General features: G+C 41.1%; 2 protein-coding genes and 2 pseudogenes across 3 annotated transcripts; all 4 read right to left on the bottom strand.

Moving 5' to 3' along the window:
• Nucleotides 1–1,255: 1,255 nt before the first annotated feature.
• LOC106584670 (palmitoyltransferase ZDHHC7) lies at nucleotides 1,256–7,024 on the bottom strand. Of its 2 annotated transcripts, none has more exons than XM_014170173.2 (8): nucleotides 6,888–7,024; nucleotides 6,119–6,219; nucleotides 5,591–5,896; nucleotides 5,132–5,256; nucleotides 4,761–4,857; nucleotides 4,241–4,322; nucleotides 3,691–3,829; nucleotides 1,256–3,066 (listed from the first exon to the last, which is right to left on the bottom strand). In XM_014170173.2, exons 3-8 carry the CDS (start codon nucleotides 5,888–5,890, stop codon nucleotides 3,051–3,053), a joined length of 759 nt encoding a protein of 252 aa, XP_014025648.1. In that variant the 5' UTR covers nucleotides 5,891–5,896; nucleotides 6,119–6,219; nucleotides 6,888–7,024; the 3' UTR covers nucleotides 1,256–3,050. The 2 variants fall into 2 exon arrangements, with proteins under 2 accessions (XP_014025648.1, XP_014025647.1); XM_014170172.2 differs by having other exon boundaries at nucleotides 3,699–3,829.
• A 9,707-nt stretch (nucleotides 7,025–16,731) lies between these two features.
• LOC106584669 (pro-adrenomedullin-like) lies at nucleotides 16,732–18,440 on the bottom strand. Its single transcript, XM_014170171.2, has 4 exons — nucleotides 18,339–18,440; nucleotides 17,670–17,881; nucleotides 17,398–17,520; nucleotides 16,732–17,237 (listed from the first exon to the last, which is right to left on the bottom strand). The coding sequence occupies exons 2-4, from the start codon at nucleotides 17,867–17,869 to the stop codon at nucleotides 16,946–16,948; spliced, it is 615 nt and encodes a 204-aa protein (XP_014025646.1). The 5' UTR covers nucleotides 17,870–17,881; nucleotides 18,339–18,440; the 3' UTR covers nucleotides 16,732–16,945.
• A 6,796-nt stretch (nucleotides 18,441–25,236) lies between these two features.
• Nucleotides 25,237–25,351, bottom strand: LOC123729950 (uncharacterized; annotated as a pseudogene).
• A 95-nt stretch (nucleotides 25,352–25,446) lies between these two features.
• Nucleotides 25,447–25,628, bottom strand: LOC123729949 (uncharacterized; annotated as a pseudogene).
• Nucleotides 25,629–26,713: the final 1,085 nt, after the last annotated feature.

The raw sequence follows: 26,713 nt of genomic DNA, 5'->3' as shown, positions 1-26,713 counted from the left end.
TTATAAGTGAAATAATCTGTAAACAATTTTTGGAAAAATTACTTGTGTCATGCACAAAGTAGATGTCCTAACCGACTTGCCAAAACTATAGTATGTTAACAATAAATTTGTGGAGTGGTTGAAAAACGAGTTTTAATGACTCCAACCTAAGTGTATGTAAACTTCTAACTTCAACTGTACACACACACACACACACACACACATATCCTGTTATTGTACTACTAAACTGTGGAATAACATCTTACCATAATAGCATCTTACCAAGAAGCACTCCAGTCCGGAGGCACGCAGGACGACTGCAAAGTCACACTGGTCCACTCCCCAGAACAAGTCCTGGTCCGCTGGTAGGTCAGGATGGGGGGGTCCGCCAAGGGATCCCCCAAACCCAATAGAGCCAGGAGCACGACTACAGATGTCCCACATAACATGGCTGGTTTTCTAGAAAATAGTTTTTATAGGAATGAGGAGGTGCAGTTAGCTACTGTCTGCCAGTGTGGATATGTGGATATGGCCCGTGGGATAAGAAGTTATTCACTACAACTTGTACATTTGCTTTACTATAGGTCCGGGGTGAAGTTTACCTTGGTTACAGATCTAGGATCAGGATCTAGGACCTAACCTTAAACATTAGTGGGGGAAATGCAAAACTGGCCCAAGGTCAGCGTCTAAGGGCAACTTCACCCTACGATGGGTGGAGTTCAGAAATGGGAAAATCCAGATCCCTTCACATATGGTGTCGAGACACCCAGTCCCAATTCCATCTCAAGGCTTCGCCTCAGCCCTGACCCTTTAATGTTAGCAGATCTGAATAATTTTTATTTACAGTTTTTATTTGACCTTTATTTAACTAGGCAAGTCACTTAAGAACAAATTATTTTCAATGACGGCCTAGGAACAGTGGGTTAACTACCTTGTTCAAGGGCAGAACAGATTTTTGCCTTGTCAGCTCGGGGATTCAATCTCGCAACCTTTCGGTTACTAGTCCAACGGTCTAACCACTAGGCTACCTGCCGCCCCAGGTAGCATAGATAGGTATCAGCAGTGTAGAGGTGAAGCTTCCACCATATTGCTTCTACCTTACAGATCTGCAAACATTAAAGGGTTACAACCAAGAGGAAGGGAGGGAATTGGGACCAGTGCTTCACATACAGCTTTCTGTGCACATCAAGTCATCCACCAGTTCTAAGTGCTGCATAGTGGGCTCCCACTCTTATCTAGTCAGTAATATGGACAAATAGATCTGGATTTTAGGAGGTAAAAATGAAGTTGATTTAATGGGAGCACAGTAAATGTAGCTGCGAAAAAACTGAAAGGTTTCAAAACAGAAGTACATAACATCTCCAAACAGAACATAAAAAAAAAAAAAAATCAGTCTTAACAAATTCCTTTATCCAGTCCATCACGTCTTCAAAACATTTTCATGTCAAATAAAAAGATACAATTATAATGGCTAATCAGAATTTCAGAATCATACATCTTACAATCAGCGTGACAGGAAGTCCCCTGTATACATAGGGGAGTGTACTGTAGTGGAATACTTGTGAGGAAGTCAGAGTATGTGGCCACGGGTGTCCTTCACGATGCTACAACGTGGTAGCTACAGGAACAAAACAGCAGAGAAGTTTAGCCTTGAGCTTCAACACGGTTAGTTGTGGAAATTGGACCGATATTGCGGTTGCCTTTGTGCATCGCTAAGTGTACCTTTAAATCAGAGCACAGTTAAATTATCATAGCATACTTCCCATTAAAATAACCATGACCAAGGGTTTAATGCTAACTTTTGGCTAATGAAACAAGTTCCTTGTCCACGTCACAGCAAATTTGTCAGACACATTACTAAAAGTTGATGCGATTGCCTCATGCAGAATCCAAACAGCTGATTCTAGTATTTCTCTATCATCTTGCTGGCAACCATTAATTATTCATATTTCATACCCCTCCATCCCCACCCCAACTCATCTAACTCCTACAAGCGGTAAACATGTATTTTTAAGGTATAAAAAAAAAAATGCAATACAGAGAATGTAAACCGACATTTAGGCAAAAACAACATGATTCTCAAGCAATATATCCAGCAATATATTCATAAAATGTCGTTTTTTTTTTTTTAAATGAATGGATATATAGTGGTTAACACCAATTCTAGCACATCATTTTTCCAGAGGTACAGCTAGCTACATTTTATACATAGGATGCAAAACTTACAATTAGTGACGCAAAATGGCAATCCTGCTAGTTGCGTAGAGAAAAAACGCAGACCTGCGCACTCCAGCAATTTGTAAGTCGACACAAGTACACGACATCGCCATTTTGAGTAGCTAATTGCGATCTTACATTGTGCATGTACTGTAGGTAAGGTATAAATCAGGCTTTACTCAATCACACACCCCCAGAGCGACAGGAAGAGAAGAACACAACAATGAGTGTGTTTAAAAATAAATCAATAAATAAACAGATGAAGTGAATCCTCCTCCCTGTAGGCTTCCTGTAACTGTGCAATATGTAGTGTTTCAGTCTGTCTGTTTAAGAACTACAGCGCCCCTTCATTTGATCTTTCAACAGGTTTCTATGGGTCTCTCAATAGTCTGAGTCCTGATCCATGTCACCTATACAGACGTGACGTTCAGAAGCACCATTGTCCATGCTGTTGGATAGAACTTGAGTCTTCCTTGTAGCTGGGTTGTGTTCATTAGGGCACACGATGGAAAACATTTTGCAACAGAAAACAAACATTTGCGTTTCTTATTGGACCTTCCCTGTTTGAGTCCGTTTTCTTCCGTTTGGTGCCTGAAATGAACAGGACCCTGATGTCAAAGCCAGCTCCTGAGTCAGGTTCTACAGATTGTCTCAGACAGTACAGTAGGAAACTGCTGATAAGGTGAGAGGTCAGACAGAGAACTCGGGGCCAGCTTTCCGGGAGCGTGTGGCGAGTAGCCGGCGCAGTCGGAGCCCGGCAAACGGGTTGATCCACAGCAGTGAAGGCTTTCCCCCAAACACGCTCCTCATGCCCTCCCAGCGAACCTGCCTCTCCCACGTGGGCTTCTCGTTCTTCAGACGCTCAATCTCCTGTGGTAAAAACACACACAGAGGGGGTAAACATCAACACCAGGTGAGAATTCAATAAAGCAGAGCGAATGAGGTCAAATAACCACAATGGTAAACTAGCATCGGTCATTGGTCACTAGTCTCATCAATGTCACCACAACTAGGTTTCTTCTTCCTTACAATATCAACAGGTTTTCTGAAGGAGGCTGATGTCTCATATGTAAATAAGCCCCATTTCCCTCACTGGGACTTCACTAGCATGGCCACGTGCTTGTTCAGAGGTGCAGGACATTTAGAAACAAATCCCAATCATGCAGAATAGAGAATCTTATCCATTCTACATTGTTGATAGAAATAGTCGACGTAGAATGGCGTTCTGTAATGCCTTTGCCCTACTGAATGTCTATCTATTATTTTTCTATCCATGTGTTTTGGCTCCTCGCCGTCTTGTTGCAGATGGATTGGACCTGAGAATGTAATGTATAACATGGAAACAATTCTTAAATCATCTAATGTACATTGTATATCTAAGGTTGTGGGTTCAATTCCCACAGGAATCAAACTGAAAATGTAGCCACTCACTGCACAGAAAGTTTCTTAGGATTACAACAGTGTCTGGTAAGTGTCATATAGTGTTATATTAACCTCCTCACCGTCTCGTCGTTGCAGATGGAGTGGACCTGAGTGCCAAACATGACAGCCGTAAAGGTGAGGAAGAGGAGGCCCTCCAGGCAGAGGAAGATCATCAGCATCACCGTCACCGGGGGGGAAAAGTCACTGCACTCTGGAGGGGCAGAAATACCATTCAGGATAATAACATTAACACTGACCTCAATGTAGTTGTATTTGCAGCTGCAATCCTTAATTTGAAATTATAATAATTAATTTTAAAAAATCAACAAATGACAGCTCTGCCAATTAGATTGCTATAAACGGTGAGGGATGGGGCTGGAGAAATGTAACCCCTCTCAAATTCATAGACGGAGCTATAGAAACGAATAATGATAGTCCACAAGATTAAAATGATAGTTTTGAAGCTGTATATTTTTGTTAACACACAATTGTGCCTTTAAACAGGGCACATTGAAGTCAATGTAGCTGTTTTTAAACAGGGCACCCTACAGTCAAAGTAGTTCTATTTAACAGGGAACAGTATATTTAGAAAACTCATCTGCAATCATATAATGATACTCACCACTCCACTGGACCTTGACGCAGGTTACAAACTGGTACCCACTCAGGGCGAGAGCATGGGTGGAGATCATCGCTATATACATCTGCAAAGAGAGAGGGAACTATTACCCAATCCTGGTATTGATGGTAAAACATTCATAGTAATTCATTGTGCATTGACAATGCACACAGGCATAAAGCTACAACAAAAGCACATTGACGAGCAGTGTACACAATCACAACCTATCCTAATAATACATCATCATACTTCTATCTGGCCAGAGCTAAAAGCACTCAGTAGCAATGTGGTTTACAGGCCTTTATGATAAGGCACCACAAATAAAGATGAAACACTAATCATTCTGTCAAACCCATTGCTTCCATGCAAAACTACACAACAGTACAAAATAGGGATGTCAGCAATGCAACAAAAACAAAGTCTGATTAATTGACGTTGATTAATTGGACCGATGTACTACAGATGCATTTCAGTATTTCCATTGTGCACATGACCTTCAAGGTGGAACTGAGACGGAACTCACAGTGAAGAGGACAAAGAAGCGCTGGTTGTTCTCTCCGACACAGTTGTTCACCCAGGGACAGTGGTGATCCATCTTACGGATGCAGCGCTTACAAATACTACAGGGGAGGGAAACGACACCATGGTCGTGTTCATTAGGCACCAAACGGGGAGGGGGGGCTGAAACCGGGAGGGACTACCTGGACTTCTGCAATTAGAAACGTTCCTTTTTGTTTTCCATTTCAAAAGTTTGCCTAATTAACAGGACCCAACAGATACAGTAGGCCTAAATAGGAGGTTTTGCCTAGCCAAGTGACTCAGCCAGGAAAACACTTTAGATACTATAAAGCATAACAATAATACATAAAAGCAACAGAAGTGTCCCCTCCTCACCTGCAGTGGTGGGCTCTCTCAGGTTTGATGCTGTAGCATTTGGAACACTTATAGATGACCTCTCCTGGTTTCAGGTTCAGGCTCTCCATGTATTTCTTGGTGGCGTTGCCTTTGGGCACAGCTCCCTGTAAACAAGACACATGGTTGGACAGAATGGACACAGTCAGAATGACATGTTTGGACAGACTCATTCAAAACTTAAAGGAAACTACTAATAAGTCAGCTCTTTCACTGCTAATAGGACAACACATTGTTCCTATTCTGTGCCCAGGAGCATCAGCGTGCCCTCAGACTTACCCTTCGTCATTCTGACTGCTTCTTTTACTTCTTGTATGCTCTGTCTTGCACTCCGTTCAAAGTCACTCCCTTTTCCAAGTCACCCAACATTACAATGCATCTTCACTCCTTTGTTACGTTTTGTCCTAATGAGCACGACCCTGCAGCGGTTGGTTCACTCACCGGGTCGGTGAGCATGGTGCGCAGGTGAGAGGTGAGAGCCAGCACGGCCAGGCAGTTGAAGACCACGCCGTTGACCACGGCGTACCAGAAGCTCTTGGAGGGCAGCAGCATGACAAAGGTGACCACAAAGTCAGCGTAGAGCACCAGGAACCAGGTGATGAAGGCACAGACCATGCCACAGCCGTCCTGGATGAACCACACCTGCTCCGCCTCCCCTGCTGTGGAACCCACTGCAGCCTCCTCTCCATCCAGCAGGGGGTGGTGTTGCTCTACATCTCGCAGCCGGTGACCTGAAGACATGCTGCCCTGCAGGAAAAAACAGAGAGAAAGAGGGAATATGAAAGCACAGAAAAGACTGAAAGGAAAAGAGTGTCTGTTAAAATAAAGTGGCTTTGGTCAAATTGTGGACATAGGCTATTTAGCCATACATTGTGCCCATGTTTCTAGCCCAACCAAAAAGAATGTGTAGGAAGAACAACTGTTGTTTCTCTAGCATTGACCAATTAGGCGTATTGTGTACTCACTCACTTTTTGTTAGTGTCCTTTATAATGTCATTGTTGTGTCCAATCTTCAAAACTACTGATGAGAGCATCCAGGGCCCGACTTATCAGGCCACATAATAGCCTGGCTATAACAGGAGAGAGGGTGGCAGTTTAGTGACAGTTCAACAATCCAAATTCATAAAACAGAGGTCGATATTTTATCCTCCTCATCCAGTAACAATGTCGTGTGCACAGCAGAAGGAACACTATTTGAACCTCCCTTTAGTTTTAAATAAAACGTTCGTGTGTCTCAGTTGGTAGAGCATGGCGCTTGCAACGCCAGGGTTGTGGGTTCGATTTCCAGGGGGTACCAGTACAAACATGTGTGCATTCGCTCTGGATAAGAGCGTCTGCTAAATTCTTATATATTTTTTAATTTAACTTATGCAACTTGCAAGCGACATAGTTAATTAGCTAGCTAACGTCAACACATAGCAACATGGAAGCTAGCTATTAGCATTGTTAGCCCTCAGTGGTGGTTGACGTTAATAGGCTGTGCACCAGAAAAGTACATGCAACCACTGACATCTAACAGCAGTAAGCTGGCTAGTGGTGTAAATATTACTCTCTCTTTCGGCTGAGAAACGTTAGCTAGCAGTGTTAGCACTGCTGGCCAGCTACACTAACTACTGCCAGTCTCGCTACAGCCAATGACTGGAACGTAAATGAAGGCTACAGCTACAACTGTCTAGTAAGCAGATACAGGCATTAGCTAGCATTATTAACGTTACATATTAGATCCCTTCATTCTTACCTTCTTCACAGTTTCCCTGCTAAGGTGGTGGAATAAGGCTTCAATTTCATTCATGACAGCACACTCAAGGCAAGTAAGCTAACGTTAGCTAGCTACACAACAATGTTTGGGAAGGTGTATTTCCGGTGTGGTCTAATTTTTTGAGAACTGTCAAATGTTTTTATTATCATATATATTTTTTTTACGATTTGGCTACTTATTTCGTTTAATCAATCATAAGTTATTGTGCAACATGCAAAACTGACCTTTTTTTATGACCAAAAATTATGTAAATAGCATTCTCAGTACCTGTGAAAACTCAGCAAGGTGCAATATGAAACCATGAATAAAGAATACTTTGCATTTTGGAGGATCATTCCTGTAAGAATGTAAGAATGCATAAAGCAGTAACACATTTTGAAAGAGGCCCTGAAATAGCTCTAATATACATTCACATAATTTAATTACAACGTCTGGGACTTTAATTCAATTATTCCTTTGTTATGGAAAACATTGTTCTAAAAACATTAGGTGATAATATCATGAGGAAAATTCCGTTTCAGGCCAACACCTTGACTTATTTTTCCAGACAATATACCCCTTATCTCTAAATTTGATCTAGTATTATTTTGTGGGTCGAAAAACATGGATTATGTTACAATATTGCTCCTCTACACTGCTACCATAGATGGTGTTATTTCCTTCAGTGCACTCTCAAGTAAAGTAAGTAGCTTTGCACGAGCTGGAACGGCTCACAGGAGCCTATCTGCTGTTTCTGTAGCACCCCTTGGACAGAGCACAGAACGCTTGTCTTTCACAGGGCCTTACCCCCAGTCTACCTCTTTAATGCTAAGTGTCAAGCAGAAACGCACGAGTCTTATTTTTACAGTCTGGGAAGACTCGGCCAGGGATCAAACTTCCGATCTTGCAATCTCAGCGCAGATACTCAGAAGGCCACTGATTTGCTAACTAATGTGCTAGTTAGTAAGTGTACTCCCAAACTGATGTGCTAACTAGGTTTAAAAAATCCGACCTTGGTTCAAATACCATTTGACATAATTTCAAATACTTTAGCTGGGCTTGATTGAACTTGCCTAGCGCAATGGAATCGATAGAATAGTGGCAACAGTGCAAACCCTGCCCGACTGGGACACAAGGCAGGCTAAAGCGAACGCTAAAAGTATATCAATGGGGAATAAACTTTTTTTCCAGCAGGAACTTCATTTCATCCACATTATTATTTTCTGGAAAGGCAACATTAATTAAAGGCAAATTAATTCCCCTTTGTGTTTTTATTTTATTTTTAATTCCAGAATTTAAAAAAAGAATTCACAACATAATGGCATGTGGTGACCACACTGTTCTGTGTCAATTCATCGACTATGCTGACTGACTAAAATCACAGTCTCTGTCACATGTCTCTATCTGAATGTCACAGAATGCTCTCTCTTTTCCTTAGACCAAGTTCCAGGGTTAGGGAGTAATGGATTACATTTTGAAAGTTACCTACCCAACCCAGCCAAGTTCCAATTAAACTGGCAACATTTTTGTTCTTACAGATGTTCTTATGTAAGAAATATGGACTCTTTTTTAAGCTATATTAATAATCAATCAAAGCAGATTAAGTAAGAGCTGATTGTTTAAAAAACACTGTGTTAAAGGTCCCAAACAGTCATTCTGATTCCCATGTAAAAGCATTTTGAGTGACTAAAACATCACCCACAATATTTTTCCCTGATAAAAATGTTCAAAATTTGTGAAACATTTATTTTTCTCTCATGTCAAACGGAAGTCTGAAAACACAGTTTGCACTGTGATGCAGTGTCTTAGACCAGTGTGCCACTCGGGAAGTTGCATCCTCAAAGTTTTTAATGCTTATCAATTGCCTTGCACAAAGTATCAAAATACTAAAATACTACACAGGACTCTTAAAGAATTTCATTTAAATGTTAATTGTATTTTTTGATCAGAAACAATGAGGAAATAAAGAAATAATGAAAGTAATACATTTGTGCCAGATAGCTCTCACCGGAATCGGCCCGAACTCCAAGTAATATATACATCTGGGACAGATACTCTCACTGGAATCGGCCCGAGCCCCAATTAATACATTTGGGCCAGATAATTCTCACTGGAATCGGCCCGAGCACCAAGTAATACATTTGGGACAGATAACTCACACCGGAATCTGCCCGAGCCCCAAATACTACATTTGGGACAGATAACTCACACTGGAATCGTCCCGAGCCCCAAGTAATACATTTGGGACAGATAACTCACACCGGAATCGACCCGAGCCCCAATTAATACATTTGGGCCAGATAATTCACACTGGAATCGGCCCGAGCATCAAGTAATACATTTGGGACAGATAACTCACACCGGAATCGGCCCGAGCTCAATCCTAGTCATAAGTAATACTACAGAAGGCTGCCCAGACTCGGGCCACATGACGTCGGCCGAGTCTGACTCTCAGCCGGGTGCCCCGACTCTCAGCCGGAATCGGCTCAGATCCACTGTGCTAGCTGGGTAAACTCTATGAATGTAGGTCCATTGATTGTGCACAGTGATTATTAGTGAGCTGGACAGTCAAGAAACTGTATGAATATAGTTGAATTATCATTTCTACACCATTTAGATTTTTTAAATTCATTTGAAAGTATATTGAGTTTTTACTCAAATCACCCGCTGGCCTGTTTGGACCTCCCGTACGCCAGATCCTGCAGGCCATATGTTTTTATTTTTTATTTGATTTAACCTTTATTTAACTAGGCAAGTCAGTTAATAACGAATTCTTATTTATCATGACGGCCTACCAAAAGGAAAAAGGCCTCCTGCGGGGACGGGGGCTGGCATTAAAAATTAAAAATAAATATAGGACAAAACACACATTACGACAAGAGAGACACTTCAACGCTACATGAAGAGAGACCTAAGACAACAACATAGCATGGCAGCAACACATGAAAACACAGCATGGTAGCAACACAACACAACAACAAGATGGTAGCAACACATGGCAGCAGCCCAACATGGTAGCAGAACAAAACATGGTACAAAAAAATATAATAAAAAACCAATAGAATTATATTTGTTTAAATTCAATAAATAAGTTAAACATGGCACAAACATTATTTGGCACAGACAACAGCACAAAGGGCAAGAAGATAGAGACAACAATACATCACACAAAGCAGCCACAACTGTCAGTAAGGGTGTCCATGATTGAGATTGAGATAAAACTGTCCAGTTTGAGTGTTTGTTGCAGCTCGTTCCAGTTGCTAGCTGCAGTGAACTGAAAAGAGGAGCGACCCAGGAATGTGTGCTTTGGGGACCTTTAACAGAATGTGACTGGCAGAACGGGTGTTGTATGTGGAGGACGAGGGTTGCAGTAGCTATCTCAGATAGGGGGGAGTCAGATAGGGGGGGAGTGTTTGACACCCCTGGTTTAGGTAGTCTTAGTCTTCCCAATCTGGTAGTCATTCTGAATGCAGGTCAGGCATGAATAAGAATTCCAAATGTTGGCGATACCAACTCTAGCTGGATTTCAACAGGAATTAAACATCACTTTGCAAGGTTGCTTAGTGTGACTTGCAGGCCCGATGTGGTCTGTAAACGATGAGTTTCAGGTCACTCTATTAGGGTAAAACTAGGCCCTCAATATAAGGCCTTATGAAATACATATCCTATTGTGTAAAGTATTTCATTTTAATGATAAGATACAGTATTCACTTAGGCTCTCACTAGGATTGCTATAGGACAAAAAATATTTTGTAACTTGTATGACTGTATCAGTTCTGCACTGTACTACTGCAGTTTAATTATTTGTGCCAATAGTTACATTTTCACATATAATTTTTATGTGAAGCTAAGCAACATTATAATATCCATAAACCTAAAGTCATATCATTTTTAATTTGGTGGCATTGTCAATATTTTCAGCTTGAATATGAAGTCAAAACATGCAGGGCATTATTCTAATGAGCTCCGCCCCCGAAACAAAGCCAATAAAAATACCCAGTGTTCTTTGCAATTGTTTATCAATTGTGTCTTCTCATTGAGCAGTGACTAACAGTCAGTTCATTCAACTATACAACCACATCTCACAGTCATAGCAAGTAAAAGCTTTTTTTTGTTACCGGATTTGGATGAAATCAGATCTAAGTAAAATTACCAAAATATAAAATGACTGTTGCTTCTACATTGATAAAGTTTGATCATAAAGTTACTGATATCCTCTCCCATTTCAAACACTTGGATTCAGGAGTCGCGATTATAAAGGGCTTTTTGTGACATCACAAAAATACAAATTTATTACACCAATGGTAGTGTCTTATTCTCTTGCCTAATTTAAATTAGTACTGTCTTGTAACCAACATCGCAGAAGGTGTGTTCACAGAGGAGCGTGGTTTACATAGCTAGGTAGCTAGTCTTCTGGTGCCAAAATTTGACTGCAGCGAGTCAGCAAATATGATTAGAAGTTTCCCCTATTCATCCAAGGCAAAGATACATATATGTTTCCCCTTTCATCTGTCTGGTGTTATCTAGTAACCAGAGGTGTAAAAAGTACTCAATTGTCATACTTGAGTAAAAGTAAAGATATCTTACTCTAAAAAGACTGAAGTAAAAGTAACCCAGTAAAATACTACTTGAGTGTCAGATTTTAAATGTATCTAAGTGTAAAACTTGAGTAAAAGTAAATGCTCTACATCATATTCATTACATTCAGCAAACCAGATGGCACAATTTCCTTTTTTATTACTTTTTATGACAACCGGGCCCACACTCCAACACTCAGACATCATTTACAAAGGAAACATGTATGTTTAGTGAGTCCACCAGATCAGAGGCAGTATGGATGACCAGGGATGTTCTCTTGATAAGTGTGTGAATTTGACCTTTTTGTTTTTTACTGAACTGCTAAGCATTCAAATTGTAACTAGTAGTTTTGTGTGTCAGGGAAAATGTATGGAGTAAAAAGTACATACTTTTCTTAGGAATTTAGTGAAGTAAAAGTACAAGTAGTCAAAAACATATATAGTAAAGTACAGATATCCCCCAAAACTACTTAAATAGTACTTTAAAGTATTTTTACTTAAGTACTTTACACCACTGCAAAAAAAGCATGTGTGTTTAGTGAGTCCACCAGATCAGAGGCAGTAGGGATGACCAGGGATGGTTGGTTGATAGTTTAGTGAGCCCACCAGATCAGAGGCAGTAGGGAGGACCAGGGACGGTTGGTTGATAGTTTAGTGAGTCCACCAGATCAGAGGCAGTATGGATGACCAGGGATGTTCTCTTGATAAGTGTGTGAATTTGACCTTTTTGTTTTTTACTGAACTGCTAAGCATTCAAATTGTAACTAGTAGTTTTGTGTGTCAGGGAAAATGTATGGAGTAAAAAGTACATACTTTTCTTAGGAATGTAGTGAAGTAAAAGTACAAGTAGTCAAAAACATATATAGTAAAGTACAGATATCCCCCAAAACTACTTAAATAGTACTTTAAAGTATTTTTACTTAAGTACTTTACACCACTGCAAAAAAAGCATGTGTGTTTAGTGAGTCCACCAGATCAGAGGCAGTAGGGATGACCAGGGATGGTTGGTTGATAGTTTAGTGAGCCCACCAGATCAGAGGCAGTAGGGAGGACCAGGGACGGTTGGTTGATAGTTTAGTGAGCCCACCAGATCAGAGGCAGTAGGGATGACCAGGGATGGTTGGTTGATAGTTTAGTGAGCCCACCAGATCAGAGGCAGTAGGGAGGACCAGGGACGGTTGGTTGATAGTTTAGTGAGCCCACCAGATCAGAGGCAGTAGGGATGACCAGGGATGGTTGGTTGATAGTTTAATGAGCCCACCAGATCAGAGGCAGTAGGGAGGACCAGGGACGGTTGGTTGATAGTTTAGTGAGCCCACCAGATCAGAGGCAGTAGGGATGACCAGGGATGGTTGGTTGATAGTTTAGTGAGCCCACCAGATCAGAGGCAGTAGGGAGGACCAGGGACGGTTGGTTGATAGTTTAGTGAGCCCACCAGATCAGAGGCAGTAGGGATGACCAGGGATGGTTGGTTGATATGTGTGTGAATGACTATTTTCCTGTCCTGCTGAGCATTCAAAATGTAACGAGTACTTTTGGGTGTCAAAGACAATGTATGGAGTAAAAAGTACAATATTTTCTTAAGGAATGTAGTGAAGTAAAAGGAGTAAAAAATACAAATAGTAAAGTAAAGTACAGATATCCCCAAAAAACGACTTAGGTAGTACTTAAAAATATTTTTAGTTAAGTACTTTACACCACTGCTAGTTACTGGCTAGCTTGGTCTTAAGCCAGCATGGAACAAAAGCTGGGGAAGGGTTGCCCAAAACTCTGACGCAGTTGTCATGTCATACATCAAACAGGAAATTCAAACAAACTTCTTGACTTTATTGATAGTAATGATGTGTGAACGTTGCAGTCTATATATTGAAATATACCCAGACCTCACTTTGTAAAGTTTCAACTGAAATTTTCCAAATGAGGTAGCCAGCTACATTACGTGACCAAAAGTATGTGGACACATGCTCGTCGAATATTTCATTCCAGATTCGTCCGTCGGACTGCCAGATGGTGAAGCGTGATTCATCCCTCCAGAGAACGCGTTTCCACTGCTCCAGAGTCCAATGGCGGAGAGCTTTACACCACTCTATCCAACGCTTGGCATTGCGCATGTTGATCTTTGGCTTGTTTGTGGCTGCTCGGCCATGGAAACCCATTTCATGAAGCTCCTAACGAACAGCTCTTGTGCTGATATTGCTTCCAGAGGCAGTTTGGAAGTCAGTAGTGAGTATTGCAACCGAGGACAGACGATTTTTACGCGCTACCCGCTTCAGCACTCGGCAATCCCGTTCTGTGAGCTTGTGTGGCTTACTGCTTTGCGGCTGAGCCATTGTTGCTCCTAGAGGTTTCCACTTCACATTCACAGCACTTACAGTTGACCAAGGCAGCTCTAGAAGGACATAAATTTGACAAACTGACTTGTTGGAAAGGTGACATTCTATGACAGTGCCATGTTGAAAGTAACTGAGCTTTTCAGTAAGGACATTCTACTGCCATTGTTTGTCTATGGAGATTGCATGGCAGTGTGCTCAATTTTATACACCTGTCAGCAGTGGGTGTGGCTGAAAAGGTGAATCTACTAATTTGAAAGGGCGCCACACACTTTTGTGTATACACAAACTCAGCAAAAAAATAAACGTCCGCTCACTGTCAACTGCATTTATTTTCAGCAAACTTAATATGTGTAAATATTTGTATGAACATAACAAAATGCAACAACTGAGACATAAACTGAACAAGTTCCACAGACACGTGACTAACAGAAATGGAGTAATGTGTCCCTGAACAAAGGGGGGTCAAAATCAAAAGTAACAGTCAGTATCTGGTGTGGCCACCAGCTGCATTAATTACTGCAGCACATCTCCTCCTCATGGACTGCACCAGATTTGCCAGTTCTTGCTGTGAGATTTTACCCCACTCTTCCACCAAGGCACCTGCAAGTTCCTGGACATTTCTGGGGGGAATGGCCCTAGCCCTCACCCTCCGATCCAACAGGTCCCAGACGTGCTCAATGGGATTGAGATCCGGGCTCTTTGCTGGCCATGGCAGAACACTGACATTCCTTTCTTGCAGGAAATCATGCACACAACGAGCAGTATGGCTGGTGGAATTGTCATGCTGTGGAGGGTTATGTCAGGATAAGCCTGCAGGAAGGGTACCACATGAGGGAGAAGGATGTCTTCCCTGTAACGCACAGTGTTGAGATTGCCTGCAATGACAACAAGATGTGACACACCGCCCCAGACCATGACGGACCCTCCACCTCCAAATCGATCCCGCTCCAGAGTACAGGCCTCGGTGTAACGCTCATTCCTTCGATGATAAACGCGAATCCGACCATCACCCCTGGTGAGACAAAACCGCGACTCGTCAGAGAAGAGCACTTTTTGCCAGTCCTGTCTGGTCCAGCGATGGTAGGTTTGTGCCGGTGATGTCTGGTGAGGACCTGCCTTACAACAGGCCTACAAGCCCTCAGTCCAGCCTCTCTCAGCCTGTTGCGGACAGTCTGAGCACTGATGGAGGGATTGTGCGTTCCTGGTGTAACTCAGGCAGTTGTTGTTGACATCCTGGTGTTGTTGACATCCTAGTGTTGTTGACATCCTGGTGTTTTGTTCGGACTTACCGATCCTGTGCAGGTGTTGTTACACATGGTCTGCCACTGCGAGGACAATCAGCTGTCCGTCCTGTCTCCCTGTAGCGCTGTCTTAGGCATCACACAGTACGAACATTGCAATTTATTGCCCTGGCCACATCTGCAGTCCTCATGCCTCCTTGCAGCATGCCTAAGGCACATTCACGCAGATGAGCAGGGACCCTGGGCATCTTTCTTTTGGTGTTTTTCAGAGTCAAAGCCTCTTTATTGTCCTAAGTTTTCATAACTGTGACCTTAATTGCCTACCGTCTGTAAGCTGTTAGTGTCTTTGCGACCGTTCCACAGGTGCATGTTCATTAATTGTTTATGGTTCATTGAACAAGCATGGGAAACAGTGTTTAAACCCTTTACAATGAAGATCTGTGAAGTTATTTGGATTTTTACAAATTATCTTTGAAAGACAGGGTCCTGAAAAAGGGACATTTCTTTTTTTGCTGAGTTTAGTATTGAACCAGTATTTCAGTGCAGCCCCCCAAACCTGTTGAAGACCAACTACAGCCCCTTGGGCAAATATAGTTTTAAACCACCATTTCAGTAATGGGTAAAAAAATTCCAAGTTACAGATTTGATTAGTTTAGACAAATGTATATTATTTATATTTGAGTAGCATAAGATGAATTAATCAATCAATGTACATGCAAAAACATAGATATTGAAACAAACGAATTCTAAAAATCGACCTGCAATAGAGCATGCTGGGACATATGATAATGCTGGGCGTGGTTTTGTTTTAACACTGGTTATTAACTTAACACTTACAGAGTGACTTTAACACCTGAATCAACACTAGAAATGTTACACTGAAAAAAATCAACACTTGGTAACAATTTGCTGTGTATATACATTGCAGTTATCTCTATATACATAAACTCAAGTTCAAGTAGATCATCCTTTATGAGTACACAATACATAATTAATTTACCAAATATTTATGTTACAGTGTCTCTCTCACCACCACTGATATTGTTTTGAACTGATATTGGTGGTATATGTGAAATGAGTCAGTCAAGAGCATGTTATATGTCCTCCTCTTCTCCTGCTAGGCTCCTGTCCCAGCCCTAGTCCAAGGGTTAAGCTCTAGTCCCAGCCCCAATCTTGTCTAGGGGTTAAGCTCTAGTCCCAGCCCCAGTCTAGTCAAGGGGTTAAACTCTAGTCCCAGCCCCAGTCTAGTCAAGGGGTTAAGCTCTAGTCCAAGCCTAGTCCCAGCCCCAGTCTAGTCTAGGGATTAACCTCTAGACCCAGCCCCAGTCTGGTCTAGGGATTAACCTCTAGTCCCAGCCCCAGTCTAGTCTCAGGGTTAAGCTCTAGTCCCAGCCCCAGTCTGGTCTAGGGATTAACCTCTAGTCCCAGCCCCATTCTAGTCTCAGGGTTAAGCTCTAGTCCCAGCCCCAATCTTGTCTAGGGTTAAGCTCTAGTCCCAGCCCTAGTCCAGGGGTGTGGTTTGGGGCAACAGTGTTCAACCAAGCCACTCTTTCTATGCCGCCACAGGGGTGAGAGAAAGTCTCCTGAGCTGGGAAAGAGACAGAAGCGTGTCAAGTTCCACAGCTCTGAGAGTGCAGAAGTCACTGCAACACGAATATACACACCTCACTATTTTTAGCCCCCCCCCCACACACACACACACACACACACCCCTTCTTGCTCTCTCTGTCTTCCATCCAGTGGCGTGAAATTTGTTTCCTGCTCCATTGACCTTGTCCATCCTTTTCCCCACGCAGGAAAGGAATGCGCAGGAATAGGACCTCAGTAATATCTCAGCCAGCCCGAAACATAAAAAAAGTGCATGACATTCGCTACATCGACACTCCACTTCCTGTTCTCTGCCCATCTCAAGTTTGTCTGAGAGGGATGGCCTGTAGGTGGAGTCCTTGGCTGCACTCTCTGCTGCAGTCCAGTCTCACTCTGCCTGCTTGGAGACTTAGCATTGCATAGCGCTGTGGGAGTGACTGTGGCGACCTGCGGCGGCGACCGTAACCCTGTGAGCTGATCTTGTCCTCCGGGGCTCTGTTGACCTTTAACTTGTTGTTGAGGATGTGTAGCCGATGGGCCAGGTCATGCAGGCTGCATGTTCCCAGAGAACAGCCTGGTCTTTTCACTGAGGTCACAATGGATCTTCTGGACCTGAAAGAGAAAGAGATCAAAATGAGATAAGAGAAGAGATAGAGATTTCTAAAGATTGACTGAAATGAACTTGACCAAAAACCATTCAAATGTGACCTTTTTATATTAGTGAAAACATTTTTTTTTTTAAACACCAGAGTGATCATCATTGAAATAACACCTGGAATGAAATAGTGAGGGGTCTGTCTCCTCTCTCTGCCCTGGTCCACTGAGGATCCCTGAGTCCACTGCAGAGCTGCTTTGGAAATCTGCTCTTGTGCGGCTCTGTAACCAGACTCTAAATCTACCACAGAAGAGAAGGCATGGTTAATGCAGAAATAACATACTTCCCCCTAGACACATCAAAGACAGAACACACATCCTATCCAATAATCCTGTACACTTTATAGAATTAGACGGTGGCCACCGTTCGTCATTCGTCAATCAGCTGACCTCTTTTTCATGTTGGTGTTGAGGTCAACTTTGGTGCCTTTCACCAGCGGTAGAACGGTGCCTTTCACCAGCGGTAGAACGGTGCCTTTCACCAGCGGTAGAACTGTGCCTTTCACCAGCGGTAGAACGGTGCCTTTCACCAGCGGTAGAACTGTGGCTAGAACACACCCACAGATGATGGTTTGAAGAGGCACTTTCATATTGGCTGGAGCCTGTGAATAAGAATGGAACGAAAAAAAACATTATTTATATTTAGATAGTCTTATCTACTTGTGAGAATGATCTCCTGGCTCCAAAAGTATACCTGGATTATACCATGCTCACATAAGAGGGTCCAAAAAGCCGGTTATGTGAACTCTGACCCTCTTCAGTCCCTGGTCATTAAATTTGCCCAATATAATATCTGGACAAAAACAGTTCTGAGTATTGGCTAATTTCTCTGTGCTCAGGAATACCATACATTCTACATGGATGAGAGTGACGAGTCATCTCCTTCAGTCTTCTTCTGTAATAACAATATAATAAGAAAATTGTACTGCTGCAGAAAGACAGAAAACAAAGATAGCACTCCCTACATTCCTGCCTTGACTTCAGAGAAAACCAAAATGATCTGATACAAGTCAGAAAGAATATATACATTCTCTAATTCAAATGGCAGATTTCACTTACCTCAGGCTCAAAACAATTCACTTCACTGGGAGGTTCACTGGGAGGCTGCCAGTTGCATAGATCTCTCCAGTTTCTCCTGGGTGGGTGCTTTTTCTAAGGCTGTAGTTACCTATTTGTCTGAGTGTACACAGTCAACGTGAGAGGCTTTATAGGGGTGGGTGGGAGGGACTTATACCTTATTGACAGTCAATGTGGGAGGGGCTTGTCTATGTGACAACTTTTATTGTACCCATCCTCTCCAGCAGACTGTGCATGGTGAACCATGTCAGGCTCATGAAGCCCATGTAATGTAGCAAAGCTATTACAGAACAAAAATAGAAATGCAACAACATTCAACGATTCTACTGAGTAACAGTTCATTTAAGGAAATCAGTAATTTGAAATAAATTCATTAAGCTATGGATTTCACATGACAACCATCTGTTATTTGTTCAGCGAATTCTTCGGTGAACAAAAATATAAACACAACATGCAAAGTGTTGGTCCCATGTTTCATGAGCTGAAATAACAGATCCCAGAAATGTTTGATATGCACAAAAACCTTATTTCTCTCAAATTCTGTGCACAAATTTCTTTACATCCCTGTTAGTGAGCTTTTCTCCTTTGCCAAGATGATCCATTCACCTGACAGGAGTGGCATATCAAGAAGCTGAGTTACAGGCTTTGGTTTTTCCATTTATGTTTTGAGGTTGGACTTTGGCACGTGTAGCTCATTAGCACGTAGGGTGCACCGGTTGGTGTCACCTCGTTAGTCAGTATGTGTTACACCTGTGCTGGTTGCTGTCTCGTTAGAGGGAAGGTTTTTCACCTGTGCTGGCCCAGGTGCTATTTAGGAGTGGCTTGCCAAGTGACCTAGATGTCTTGAGAGATGGAGCACGTCAATGCCTTTAGTTGGCGCGCCCTATTTGATTTCTAGAAAAACATTTATTTGTCTTCCTGTCTTTAAGTTTGGTGTGGGTTTTTCTTTTGTTTGCATCTTCTTTGGCAAATGTATTGGGTGCTCATGGTGAATGTCTTTTATGTTCCAGTTGTAGTTGCTAGTCAACATACACCCCCTAAAACCCCACCTGTTTGTTTTGGTTGTTGTCACTGACTCTTTGTTAGTTCCCCCTTCTTGCTTGGGAACGTAACAATGGCATGATCATTACACAGGTGCCCCTTGTGCTGGGGAAAACTAAAGGCCACTCTAAAACGGGCAGTTTTGTCACACAACACAATGCCACAGATGTCTGAAGTTTTGAGGAAGCATGCAATTGGAATGCTAACTCCAGGAACATCAACCAGAGCTGTTGCCAGAGAAGTGAATGTTAATTTTTTTACCATACGCCACCTCCAATGTCATTTTAGAGAATTTGGCAGTACGCCCAACCGGCCTCACAACAGCAGACCACGTGTGTCGACGTGTGGGTAAGCGGTTTGCTGATGTCAACGTTGTGAACAGAGTGCTCCATACTGGCTGTGGGGTTATGATATGGGCAGTCATAAGCTACAGACAACGAACACAATTGCATTTTATCAATGACAATTTGAATGTATAAAATGACCGTGACGTGCCCCTGAGGCCTATTGTCAGGCTCGTTTTGTTAAAGGTACAGTTTATGTGACCAATAGATGCATACAGTTGAAGTCGGAAGTTTAAATACACTTAGGTTGGAGTCATTAAAACTCATTTTTCAACCACTCCACAAATTTTTGGTTAAACTATAGTTTTGGCAAGTCGGTTGGGACATCTACTTTGTACATGACACAAGTCATTTTTCCAACAATTGTTTACAGACAGATTATTTCACTTATAACTCACTGTATTACAATTCCAGTGGGTCAGAAATGTACATACACTAAGTTGACTGTGCCTTTAAACCGCTTGGAAAATTCCAGAAAATTATGTCATGGCTTTAGAAGCTTCTGATAGGCTAATTGACATAATTTGAGTCAATTGGAGGTGTAAAAAAGCCAGACTACGGTTTGCAACTGCACATGGGGACAAAGATTGTACTTTTTGGAGAAATGTCCTCTGGTCTGATGAAACAAAAATAGAACTGTTTGGCCATAATGACCATCGTTATGTTTGGAGGAAAAAGGGGGAAGCTTGCAAGCCGAAGAACACCATCCCAACCGTAAATCACGGGGGTGGAAGCATCATTTACATTTACATTTACGTAATTTAGCAGACGCTCTTATCCAGAGCGACATCATGTTGTGGAGGTGCTTTGCTGCAGGAGGGACTGGTGCACTTCACAAAATAGAATCATGAGGAAGGAAAATTATGTGGATATATTGAAGCAACATCTCAAGACATCAGTCAGGAAGTTAAAGCTTGGTCACAATGGGTCTTCCAAATGGACAATGACCCCAAGCATACTTCCAAAGTTGTGGCAAAATTGCTTAAGGACAACAAAGTCAAGGTATTGGAGTGGCCATCACAAAGCCCTGACCTCAATCCAATAGAAAATGTGTGCACAGAACTGAAAAAGCGTGTTTGAGCAAGGAGGCCTACAAACCTGACTCAGTTACACCAGCTCTGTCAGGAGGAATAGGCCAAAATTCACCCAACTTATTGTGGGAAGCGTGCGGAAGGCTACCCAAAATGTTTGACCCAAGTTAAACAATTTAAAGGCATTGCTACCAAATACTAATTTGGTAGCATGTATGTAAACTTCTGACCCACTGGGAATGTGATGAAAGAAATAAAAGCTGAAATAAATAATTCTCTCTACTATTATTCTGACATTTCACATTCTTAAAATAAAGTGGCGATCCTAACTGACCTAAGACAGGGAATGTTTACTAGGATTAAATGTCAGGAATTGTGAAAAACTGAGTTTAAATGTATTTGACTAAGGTGTATGTGGCTCAGTTGGTAGAGCATGGTGTGTAAGCATGGTGTGTGCAACGCCAGGGTTGTGGGTTCGATTCCCCCGGGGGGCCAGTACAAAAAAATGCATGAAATGAAATGTATGCATTCATTACTGTAAGTCGCTCTGGATAAGAGTGTCTGCTAAATGACTAAAATGTAAATGTATGTGACCTTCAACTGTATCTCTATTTCTAGTCGTGTGAAATCCATAGATTAGGACCTAATGAATTTATTTCAATTGACTAATTTCTTCATATGACATGTAACTCAGTAAAATCAATGAAATTATTTGCTTGTTGTGTTCATCTTTTTGTTCATTATAATGTTTACATTCTGTCAAAAGGAGCACATTTTCAACTTCATAAAAAACACGAATGTCAAATGGTCCCGTCAAAATCATGTTTTTAATCAAATTAGATGATATTTGGATGAAACCAGATCAAAGTAGGATGACCAAAAATCACTTTTGCTGAAGTTTGATCATAAAGTGAGTGGTCCCCTCTCCCATGTCAAACACTTCAAGGGAGGATTATTAATACAGCAATGGTAACATCTTATGTGTGCAGCAGGGAGTGGCAATTGAATGCAAGCTTAACATTTAAATTGTTGAAACATTTCTATCCTGTCTATCTGTGGGTAACAGGGTTGACATGTTATGCTCAACCCTCTCAATGTTCCACCACAAATCCACAGAAAATGACCAAAAACGGTAGAACCAGCTCAACCACTATTTAACGATTAGACGTTCAATGTTTCTTTTGAAAGAAATATTTAAGAAGTAATAGTTTCAACATAATAAAATATGAGTTCTGTTTATGTAACAGGGTTGACCTTAAAATCTTCAGAAATGACTTTGTCAAAGCTACAAAATAACTAGGACTTTACAATTATGGTGAAATCAAAGTATTTTGGGGGGTTAAGTGGGTTAACAGAGGGACATGTCAAAATACAGAATTTTGGCACTTTAGTAAGTCTTTATTCATATTGAAAATCGGATTTATTGACTTCTCTATGTGGTCTATAGTAAAGGGAACTTAATTTAATATAGCAGGCTTTTAAAATGACATATTGGTGCACAATTTCTCTTAAAATATCAAAGGGATGCAAAAAGCACTAATTTCGTGGAACGCCCCATATACAGTATGAGAGTGACATTCATATTGACACCCAAATAAGTAACACTTTTGTTACAGGCCACTCATTGTCGTCAGTTTTCACACAAAAAAACCCAAATTGTACTGTTTCTGCCTTGTAACTGGTAACTTCTGTGTTACATGTGACAGAGCTCTGACTAGAAGTTCATTGCCACTGAATCAGGAAATGGTTATGAGCCAGAAGGATAATGGTTTGGCCTGACCCCAACTATTTTACCCACCTACACATTCTCGCAGTATTCAAGGAATGTTAATTCTAGCTATTTCCAATACTAGTTTTTAGAACCAGATGTCAATGATAGGCCTATTTTAGGATTCAGCACAAACTTAAGCTCATCACTGCTCAGCAAAAGTCATTGTAAGGCCGGGATTTAATCCGATCGTGCTTTGTCTGCTATAGATTTTTTTAAGGCAATATTCACGAATTCGCAGAGACCACATAAAAATAAACGCTGCATATTTCGGCTCAATCGGAAATTACCTTTCAATGGTTCATTATCCAAATCCAGTGGGATTAAATCCGGGCTAAACCATAAATCGTTTGGGATACCCAACTGATGATTGGCTTTCGGTTGCCGAAGCATACTGTGATGGTCTCATTTTTTATTCACTGCAATTAAAATCATTGGTTTTGATTGCCAATCTGTGCTCATGCATAGAACACTCATGCATAGAAAACTCATGCCTAGAACACTCATGCACAGAACACTCATGCACAGAACACTCTTGCACAGAACACTCTTGCACAGAACACTCATGCACAGAACATTTGAATCATTTTGTGGTCCATCCCATGCTTCCAGAACCAACCTCAGGTCTTAACAACCTGCCACATAGTTCATCTAATTAGTCAAGGACTAAATAGTCCAGAAGTTAGTAATCTGAAGTCTAATCTGAAGCAATGTCTTAGAAATATATATTTTTATTTATATATATATATATATACACATTTTATTAGAATTAGCCCTAGTCTTGACGTAATTTAAGATTGATTATGATTCAGAGTTAGTCAGGCTTTTTCAGACAACATACACTGCAACATGTTCAGAATTTAAAATAGGCAGTTCATTTTCTGTGGTTATGACAACGGCACGTTAAGTGCTCTATTATGCACTGTGGATGTATTTTAAACAGGTGATAAGAAGCGGTGAACGTGCCAAATGAGATGCATGGCCAGTCTGCACAGTTTCCACAAAATAAAAGTGATTTGAAACCAAATTGCATGCACTTCGTTTTTACAATGTGGAGATGAAAGAAATTTAGAAAGAAACGCTATTGCTTATTTCAATAGGTTGTATTGTGCATGACAAATTCAATTTACTCAATCAATCAATCAAATGTATTTATAAAGACCTTTGTACATAAGCAGTTGTCACAAAGTGCTCCACAATAATCCATCCCAGAATTCTTCTGTTGAACAAGGCAGTGTAAATTTAAGGCAAGCCAATGTGTTCACTAGTAAGTTGCCCAAAGTTGTTGAAAATATTTTAGTTGCATTTTGGTGGGCATAAAGTACCAGTCAAAAGTTTGGACACACCTACTCATTAAAGGGCTTTTCTTTATTTTAACTATTTTCTACATTATAGAACAAGAGTGAAGACATCAAAACTATGAAATAACACATATGGAATCATATAATAACCAAAAAAGTGTTAAACAAATCAAAATATATTTAATAGTAGCCACCCTTTGACTTGATGACAGCTTTGCACACTCTTGGCATTCTCTCAACCAGCTTCATAAGGGAGTCACCTAAAATGCATTTCAATTAACATATGTGCCTTGTTAAAAGTCAATTTGTGGAATTTCTTTCCTTCATAATGCGTTTGAGCCAATCAGTTGTGTTGTGACAAGGTAGGGGGGTTTACAGAAGATAGCCCTATTTGGTAAAAGACCGTCCATATTATGGCAAGAACAGCTCAAATAAGCAAAGAGAAACGACAGTCCATCATTACTTTACATGAAAGTCAGTCAATCAGGAAAATGTCAAGAACTTTGAAAGTTTAAGTGCAGTCGCAAAAACCATCAAGCGCTATAATGAAACTGGCTCTCATGAGGACCACCACAGGAAAGGAAGACCCAGAGTTACCTCTGCTGCAGAGGATAAGTTCATTAGAGTTACCAGCCTCAGAAATTGCAGCCCAAATAAATGCTTCACACAGTTTAAGTAACAGACACATCTCAACTCTCAACATCAACTGTTCAGAGGAGGCTGCGTGAATCAGGCCTTCATGGTCTGAAACCACTACTAAATGACACCAGTAAGAAGAAGAGATTTGCTTGGGCCAAGAAACACAAGCAACGGATGTTAGACCGGTGGAAATATGTCCTTTGGTCTGATGAGTCCAAATGAAAGATTTCTGGTTCCAACTGTCATGTATTTGTGAGACGCAGAGTAGGTGATTCCCATCATGAAGCATGGAGGAGGTGGTGTGGGGGTGCTTTGCTGGTGACACTGTATGTGATTTATTTAGAATTCAAGGCACACTTAACCAGCATGGCTACCACATCATTTTGCAGCAATACACCATCCCATCTGGTTTGCGCTTAGTTGGACTATCATTTGTTTTTCAACAGGATAATGACCCACCACACCTCCAGGCTGTGTAAGGGCTATTTGATTGAGAAGGAGAGTTATGGAGTGCTGCATCAGGTGACCTGGCCTCCACAATCACCCAACCTCAACCCAATTGAGATGGTTTGGGATGAGTTGAACCGCAGAGTGAAGGAAAAGCAGCCAACACATGCTCAGTTTATGAGGGAACTCCAGGTGGAGCTGGTTGAGAGAATGCCAAATGTGCAACGCTGTCATCAAGTCAAAGGGTGGCTACTTTGAACAACCTAAAATATAAAATTACATTTTGATTTGTTTAACACTTCAACCACATCCATGTATTGGAAGGAATATCCTCAATGTTCATCATGGATAGCAAAACCTAACTCTTTAGAAACACATTTCTGAAGTAAATAACTATAGAAATGATCATAGAATGTATCATCTTGGTGGAGCAGCTGTTGTGATCAAGGTGGAGCATCTTGAAAAGAGCATTTGCACCGTCAACAGCTGTTTTCATTTATTTTAACATGATCAGCATCCACTCAGAACATATTCCCTTCATCCAAATCCCATTGAAGAACAAGCAACAGTCGTCAATGGTGGAACGAAAATGAGCAAAGTCACTCCTAGCCACGAGTCACGCTCTGAAAGGAATATCTAAAATCTTCATCATTATTTCTTCATTACAAGATTTAGTTGAGGTTTAGGGAATGATTTGTCCCAAATACAAATTGCTTTTTGTTTTTTAAATATTTATGACTAACTTATTCCTTGACACCCATTCTGAAACTAACTGCAGCTCTTTGTTAAGTGTTGCAGTGATTTCACTTGCTGTAGTAGCTGACGTGTATAATGTTGAGTCATCCGCATACATAGGCACATTGGCTTTGCCCAGGGCCAGTGGCATGTCATTAGTTTAAAAATAAATAAGAGGCCTAAAAAGCTGCCCTGGGGAATTGCTGATTCTACCTTGATTATGTTGGAGAGGCCTCCATTAAATAACACCCTCTGTGTTCTTTTACAGGTAACTCTTTATCCACAATATAACAGTGGGTGTAAATCCATAGCACATACGTTTTTCCATCAGCAGACTATGATCGATGCCAAAAGCCGCACTGAAGTCTAACAAAACAATTTTTTTATCATCAATTTCTCTCAGCCAATCATCAATCATTTGTGTAAGTGCCATGCTTGTTGAATGTCCTTCCCTATAAGCGTGCTGAAAGTCTGTTGTCAATTTGTTTACAGTAAAATAGCATTGTATCTAGTGAAACACAATTTTTTACAAAAGTTTACTAAGAGTTGGTAACAGGTGCATTGGTTGGTGGTATTTGAACCAGTGAAGGGGGCTTAACTATTCTTGGGTAGTGGAATTACTTTTGCTTCCCTCCAGGCCTGAGGGCACACACTTTCTAGTAGGCTTAGATTTAAAATATTGCAAATAGGAGTGGCAATATCGACCGCTATTATCCTCAGTAATTTTCCATCCAAGTTGTCAGACCCCAGTGGCTTGTCATTGTTGATAGACAACAATACCATTTTTTTACCTCTTCCATATGCACTTTATGGAATTCAAAATAATTTGATCAGTTATATTTGGATTTGTAGTGTCAGCATTTGTTGCTCACATGTCATGCCTATGTTTGCTAATCTTGCCAATGAAAAAAATCATTAAAGTAATTGCCAATATCAGTGGCTTTTGTGATGAATGAGCCATCTGATTCAATGAATGATGGAGCTGAGTTTGTCTTTTTGCCCAAAATTTCATTTAAGATTCTCCAAAGCTTTTAACTATCATTCTTTAAAT

The sequence above is a fragment of the Salmo salar genome, chromosome ssa23 (assembly GCF_905237065.1).
Source record: "Salmo salar chromosome ssa23, Ssal_v3.1, whole genome shotgun sequence".
Classification (NCBI taxonomy): domain Eukaryota; kingdom Metazoa; phylum Chordata; class Actinopteri; order Salmoniformes; family Salmonidae; genus Salmo; species Salmo salar.
This window is presented reverse-complemented; position numbering and strand designations above follow the sequence as displayed.

Excerpts from the sequence above, each read along its gene's own strand:
- LOC106584670 (XM_014170172.2), bottom strand. The coding sequence starts at position 5,890 with ATGTCTTCAGGTCACCGGCTGCGAGATGTAGAGCAACACCACCCCCTG. Across the intron at positions 4,858-5,131 it reads GAGAGAGCCCACCACTGCAG|TATTTGTAAGCGCTGCATCC; the intron begins GTGAGGAGGGGA and ends CCTCCCCTGTAG. Across the intron at positions 3,830-4,240 it reads CGTCAAGGTCCAGTGGAGTG|AGTGCAGTGACTTTTCCCCC; the intron begins GTGAGTATCATT and ends CTGCCCCTCCAG.
- LOC106584669 (XM_014170171.2), bottom strand. The coding sequence starts at position 17,869 with ATGAAAGTGCCTCTTCAAACCATCATCTGTGGGTGTGTTCTAGCCACA. Across the intron at positions 17,521-17,669 it reads AACACCAACATGAAAAAGAG|ATTTAGAGTCTGGTTACAGA; the intron begins GTCAGCTGATTG and ends CTTCTGTGGTAG. Across the intron at positions 17,238-17,397 it reads CCCTCACTATTTCATTCCAG|GTCCAGAAGATCCATTGTGA; the intron begins GTGTTATTTCAA and ends TTTCTCTTTCAG.